Here is a 5698-nt window from a genome sequence, read left to right as displayed (position 1 = left end):
GTGTATAGTTTGTTCTTCTTCAAGATAATCTTGGATAGTCTTACTTTCCCATTTGAAATCAAATATGGATTAAAAGTTATTCCTCTTAATTATATCATGGGCTGGGTGACTGAGGAGGAGGGCCACTGAGGATGAAAAATAAGAGCCACAGCCTGTGCTTGTGCGGAGTAAGAGGGAATAAAGACTGGCCAATGACTCAAGTTAGACGAGTAAATTTTTAAAAAAAGACTGCACACCCATTGAATTTAGATTTTTTTTCAATATTTTATTATGGCACACAGGATTGAATATGGAACTGTGTTCTTCAATCAAGTATTTTATAAACCAACCAGATGTTTGCATTCACTCATGACTGACATGTGTGAAAAGCTTGCAGACAAGGAACTTCCTATCTACAAAGGAATGCCAAGAGCCTTCATAGTTCAAACTCACATCATGATAAAGAAATGCTTTGCCTATTTGTGTAGTAACATATTCAAGTAGAGGTAAGTGAAACAAAGAGACTTCAATTGCAGATCACTTCAGTTTTAGATAAAATTTCTAAGTCTAAAAAACAGGTAGTGAAGAAATCAACAAACCAAGCAGTTCCTAGGAACATCAGAGCCGCAGAAGTACAACAGAGCTGTAGATAGGCAAAGACGTCATCTATATTCCACACCAAACACAAGTAGTGCAAGCTTTGTCGTGGCTTTACCATGGATGTGGATGGATGGGGGAAAGATGATGTAGTGTCCAACCAGGCATTGAAATCCAAATAGTTACCAATTAAGACATGCAGAGCAATACCAATGCAGCACGCAAATTTATTCTCTCCCCCAAGAAGTGACAGTAATGTAATCCCATTATCTGCTTGTGTGGTCTTTAAAGGGTTTTTAAATGTATAGCATCAAAGGCAATTATGTGAGGCAGTAGAATTAAGCAGACAACACACCATTCATGAGCTCAGGATTCCAGGCAACATGTTTGCAGTGGCAGATAACCTCTGATAATCTTACTCCTCTCCGCCCCCCCATGACATTCCTCTTAATTGTATCATGGGCTCAGGTTTCAATTTATGCCCGATATTCAAGGATATATTAAAAATGTAACCACCGTGACAACTGTGTGGGATTCATAGTCCATCCAGGTTGCACTACTATATAATAGTCCATCATAATTTCAAAACCGTCTTTTAGGAAGCCATCCCTCCAGCTAGCATTGTGTGTTTTGCATGCTGAATGACGCTCTTATTTATGAATGGTCTCATTCATATTTATTATCAGTAACGTTTGAAATATTTTCTAGACTTGACCTATTTGTCTATCCCTCAGAATGTCCAATTATCTACTGCACTCACTACAACTTTTACTTTATAAAAAACTGGAGGTCAGTCGTCCACTTACCTATGGTTTATGTTGGTGCCTTATTTAAGGTACTTTAATTAAGTAAAAACCACAGCAAAATATGTCATTCAGTGTAACTTTATTTACTATTTATTGCACATAACTCGAGGTCTTTAATTTCTAACCACTGAAGATTCAAGTTACTATTTTTCCCATGAGGTTGCACATGAACATTAGTGAATTCATTTATTCGTGTTGTGTGTGTGGTTTTTTTTTTATTATTATTGTAAACATCTGTGTGATTCACATTGCCATAGATCCTGAACTCATAAGCATGGACCATGCACAGGCTGGCAGCAAGCCAGAAAGCCACTCTGCAAGCAAACAGATACTCTGCGTAAGGAGGAAATTCATAGCACAACATTGAAAGTCCAACCTAAGTCATCTCAGAATTATACATGTATTGACTTCTTAATTTGTATAGGATCTGGAACTCAACTGGTTGGTTGGTGATGAGGTTGACCTGATTGGGGAGAACTTTTCCTGGAATAGTTGGGAATAGGGCTCAATCTTTCTTCTTAGCCACCTGCTCCTCTCCAGCACTCTCCTCTTTCTTCTCTTCCTCTTCAGATTCTTTGGTGTCTTCCTCCTCACCCTCACCACCTTCTTCTTCTTCTTTTGTGTCTTCAGACTCATCCTTGGCAGCTTGAACATAAAAAGAAAATACAAAACTCCAGGGTAGGTCTAGGCAAACCATTTCTACTGAGGCTTTGTGGGCTAATAATCACTATTGTCAGACTGTGTCTAAAAACTTCTTGGCCCCACTCTCCTAAAGGATATGTAAAAGGAGGTTGCTTCCAGGTACTGGAAGCTCATCTCCTCTCCAAGAGCTGCCCTCAGTAATTTCATATGTCTGGCACTGATGTTCTTTAGGGCGCAATCAACTCTTTGTCTTTTGGCCAACATCAAATGTTCCTTTGGGTACCAAACCACTGTGTTAAATGAGTGTACATGAACGTTTTATAATTTACCATCTGTGCTTACTAAACGTGTGTGTTCTCGTTAAATGTGCACTGTTTATGACTGCAAAGCTCACATAGAATTTAGATAAGCAAAGCCTGCATAGGTCATGGATCTCCCAATAAAAATCCACAGCCAATTTGCAATAGAGATTCTGAAAGGGTTTTTTTTTAATGCTTTTCATACCTTCTTCCTCCTCAGCGCCTTCCTCTTCCTCTCCCTCCTCTTTCTCCTTCTCCTCCTCTTCTGCTTCTCCTTCAGAGGGGGGCTCATCCTTGGCCTCCTCAGCTTTCGTAGCCTCAATGGTCTCCTCGACCTCTGTCTGCTCTTCCTGGACGTGGCTGGTATAGTAGGCTGGGAAAGAGCGAGCAGACATCAAGTAGGAGCTGCTCTGCAAGCCACTGTAAGCAGAACGGCCGAAGACCTGCGAGCTCTGAGAGTAGCCGCTGGTTATGCTACCCACGCTGGTGAAACTGAGCCTGGTCTCTTCGCCTTCCAAGAGTTTTCTGGTGGAGAGGGAATGAAGAGTACAGTTAGAGCAAGGCTGGATGTGTTCATTGCTCTAAGCCCACATTCATTACTTTCCTCTACAACCAACCTCAAAGGCAAATACAAGAACAAATACGGTTAGGCATAATCAAAATTTAATAAGGAGTTCACGAGAGACCCCACCCAAAAAGACCTTCTATGCATCCCTATTAGGTTTAAAATATGAATGCTAAGAACAGGGCTTATGTTACTTCAGGGTTAATTCCCTACACATTTGTACCCTCTTGGAGGAAGACCAAAGTAGGACTATTCTAGAGCACGTGGGACTCACTATAACTGCACTGACTGGGTCATCTGCTCTGTCCTGAGCCGCCATGCCCACTGCCAGCACCACCCTGATGTTACCTGTAAGCTGCAATCTCGATGTCCAAGGCCATCTTGACATTGAGGAGGTCCTGGTACTCCTTCAGGTACCTGGCCATCTCGCTCTTCGTGCTTCTCAGCTCATTCTCCAGTTTGTTGATTGTGTCCTGTAGGAAGATTGTTTTAAAAAATTCAAAACACAAATCTCTACTGCATTTGTTTTACTGTAGTATCCATGATAAGTTCTGGTCTTAGTTAACTCCAAAGTGTACACCTTCCAGAAATCTCCCTTAAAATAATGGGGTGGGGTGGGGCATAGGGGGAGGGGTTGGCCTAAAATGCCCAGTCTAGTGAAGCAAGAGAAGGAGAGGAGGAAGAGGAGGGGAGTAGACTGATGTGAACAATTTTGAAAATTGTTCTCAATTGATTATGGTAAGCTGTCTTTTAAAACTACCAAATTGATGATGATATTATTATTATTATTAACCACCCTTGTCACATTTCTTTTAGCCAGGTCGCATTTGGGAAGGGGAATATATATATAGTGTGTGTGTGTTTGTCTAAATAAATATATAAATAAAAATTAAATTATATATATTTGTGTAGCTGTTTGTCTAAAATGCTTCCCCCCGCCAAAGATGAAGAACTTTTTTTTTAATGGACTGCAGTGATTAATTGCTAAAATATTGTGACTGTATTCTTGTGTCCCTATTAAAAAAAAAAACTATCCCAAGGCTGGGTGGCCCAAAACTAGTGAGAGCTAGCAGGCATATTTATTAACCAGGAGATCCAGGAAGTACTGAGGGTAACTTGGGAGTTAAGGGTTGTCAGTAAAGAGAAGGCATTACTTGGCAACGCCCAACTCCGACTCCCTCCGCCCCTTCCTCCCAACTCACCCCTAACAACCCTGATTCAACCAGAACAAGCAATCCCCAGGCAGCAGTCGCGCCCCGCCCCCTCCAAATGCCCCATCCTTTCCACAACCTCTCGGAAGCCAAGCCCTCTGATAGCTGCTCTGTGCTCTAGAACCCCCTAGCGTTCACTCTCTGGGTACACCCTGACTCCCCCCCCCCCCGCCGCCGCCCCTACCGTGGACCTCCCCACCCCCACTGAGCTTAAACCGTACTATACCTGCATGGCGCTAATGTCTGCATTCTGCTTGTCCTCTAGCTCCTGCAGCTGCTTCTCCAGAGCTTCGTTCATACCCCGGCAGGCTTCGATCTCCAGGGTCTTAGCCTTGAGCAGGCGGCGGCTTTCCGACACCTCGTCCTTGGCAGCGCGCACAGCGTCGGTGTTCTTGGCGGCGCTCTCGGTTAGCACGGTGAAGCGGCTCTTGAACCACTCTTCGGCGTTCTGCATGTTCTTGGCGGCCAGCTTCTCGTACTGAGCGCGGATGTCCTTGAGAGCGGCGGAGAGGTCGGGCTTGGAGGACACGTCCATCTCCACGGAGATCTGAGCATACTGGATCTGAGCCTGCAGCTCGGCGATCTCTTCCTCGTGCACCTTCTTCAGGAAAGCTATCTCGTCCATCAGGCTGTCGATGCGCTTCTCCAGCTCGGCGCGGGCGAGCGCGGCCTCATCCGCACCTTTGCGCGCTTCCATCAGCCGGCCCTCGGCGTCCTCGCGGCTCAGCACTTCTTCCTCATAGCGAGCCTGCAGGTTGCGCAGAGTCTCCTCCAGCCCCTCGCGCTCGCCCTGCAGCGCCTGCTTCTCGTTAGTGGCGTCTTCCGCTGCCAGCCGCAGATCGCGGATCTCCTGCTCGTACAGGGCGCGGAAGCGGGAAGGCTCAGAGTGTTTCTGGCGCAGCACCAACAGCTCGGCTTCCAGGACCTTGTTCTGCTGCTCCAGCTCGTGCACGCGCTCGATGAAGCTGGCGAAGCGATCGTTGAGGTCCTGCAGCTGTGCCTTCTCTTGTGTGCGGATAGACTTGAGGTCGTTGCTGATGGCGGCTACCTGGCTCAGATCGAGATTCTCCAGGCTGGGCATCAAAGAGCCAGAGCTGGACGAGTAGCTGCGGCGCACGGACAGCGAGGAGGAGACCGGCGCGGAGTAGCTGGAGTACGCGGAGCGCGCCGTGCTGTAGCCGCTGCGCACGCTGGAGATGTGCACCCGGGGCGTCTCCACATAGCGCCGCTTGTAGGAGGTCGAAAAGTACGGATCGTAGCCGAACGAACTCATGGTGGCGGCCGGTGCGCCCCTCAGGCCCGGGGCGGAGATGGGGGACCTAGAGAGAAGAACGGGGGAGAAGAGGGAAAGGGGAGGATGGATGGCTGTGTGCGGCTCGGCGCGGTCCTGCCACCTCTATTTATACGCCGGGACTCTGACGCAGACTGTGATCGATCGCCGTGCGCAGGCCAGTGGGGGCAGCGCGTTGCTGCAGCCAAGGGGAGGATTCTGCGCAAAAGCAAAGGCGGGGGCGAACGACAGAAGGCTAGCGAGCTGCGGCTCCAGCCTGGCCGCTTTTCTATGAGGACCCCTACTTTCTCTGAGACCCCCATAACTTC

The 5698-nt window shown here is 47.0% G+C and overlaps 1 protein-coding gene across 1 annotated transcript; it reads right to left on the bottom strand.

The window, feature by feature from the left end:
- Positions 1-239: 239 nt before the first annotated feature.
- Positions 240-5472, bottom strand: Nefl (neurofilament, light polypeptide). Its single transcript, NM_010910.2, has 4 exons — positions 4326-5472; positions 3237-3361; positions 2529-2848; positions 240-2027 (listed from the first exon to the last, which is right to left on the bottom strand). The coding sequence occupies exons 1-4, from the start codon at positions 5370-5372 to the stop codon at positions 1888-1890; spliced, it is 1632 nt and encodes a 543-aa protein (NP_035040.1). The 5' UTR covers positions 5373-5472; the 3' UTR covers positions 240-1887.
- Between the last annotated feature and the right edge of the window lie 226 nt (positions 5473-5698).

The sequence above is a fragment of the Mus musculus genome, chromosome 14 (assembly GCF_000001635.26).
Source record: "Mus musculus strain C57BL/6J chromosome 14, GRCm38.p6 C57BL/6J".
Classification (NCBI taxonomy): Eukaryota; Metazoa; Chordata; class Mammalia; order Rodentia; family Muridae; genus Mus; species Mus musculus.
Note: the sequence above shows the minus strand (reverse complement) of the source record. Positions and strands in the feature narration are given on the sequence as shown.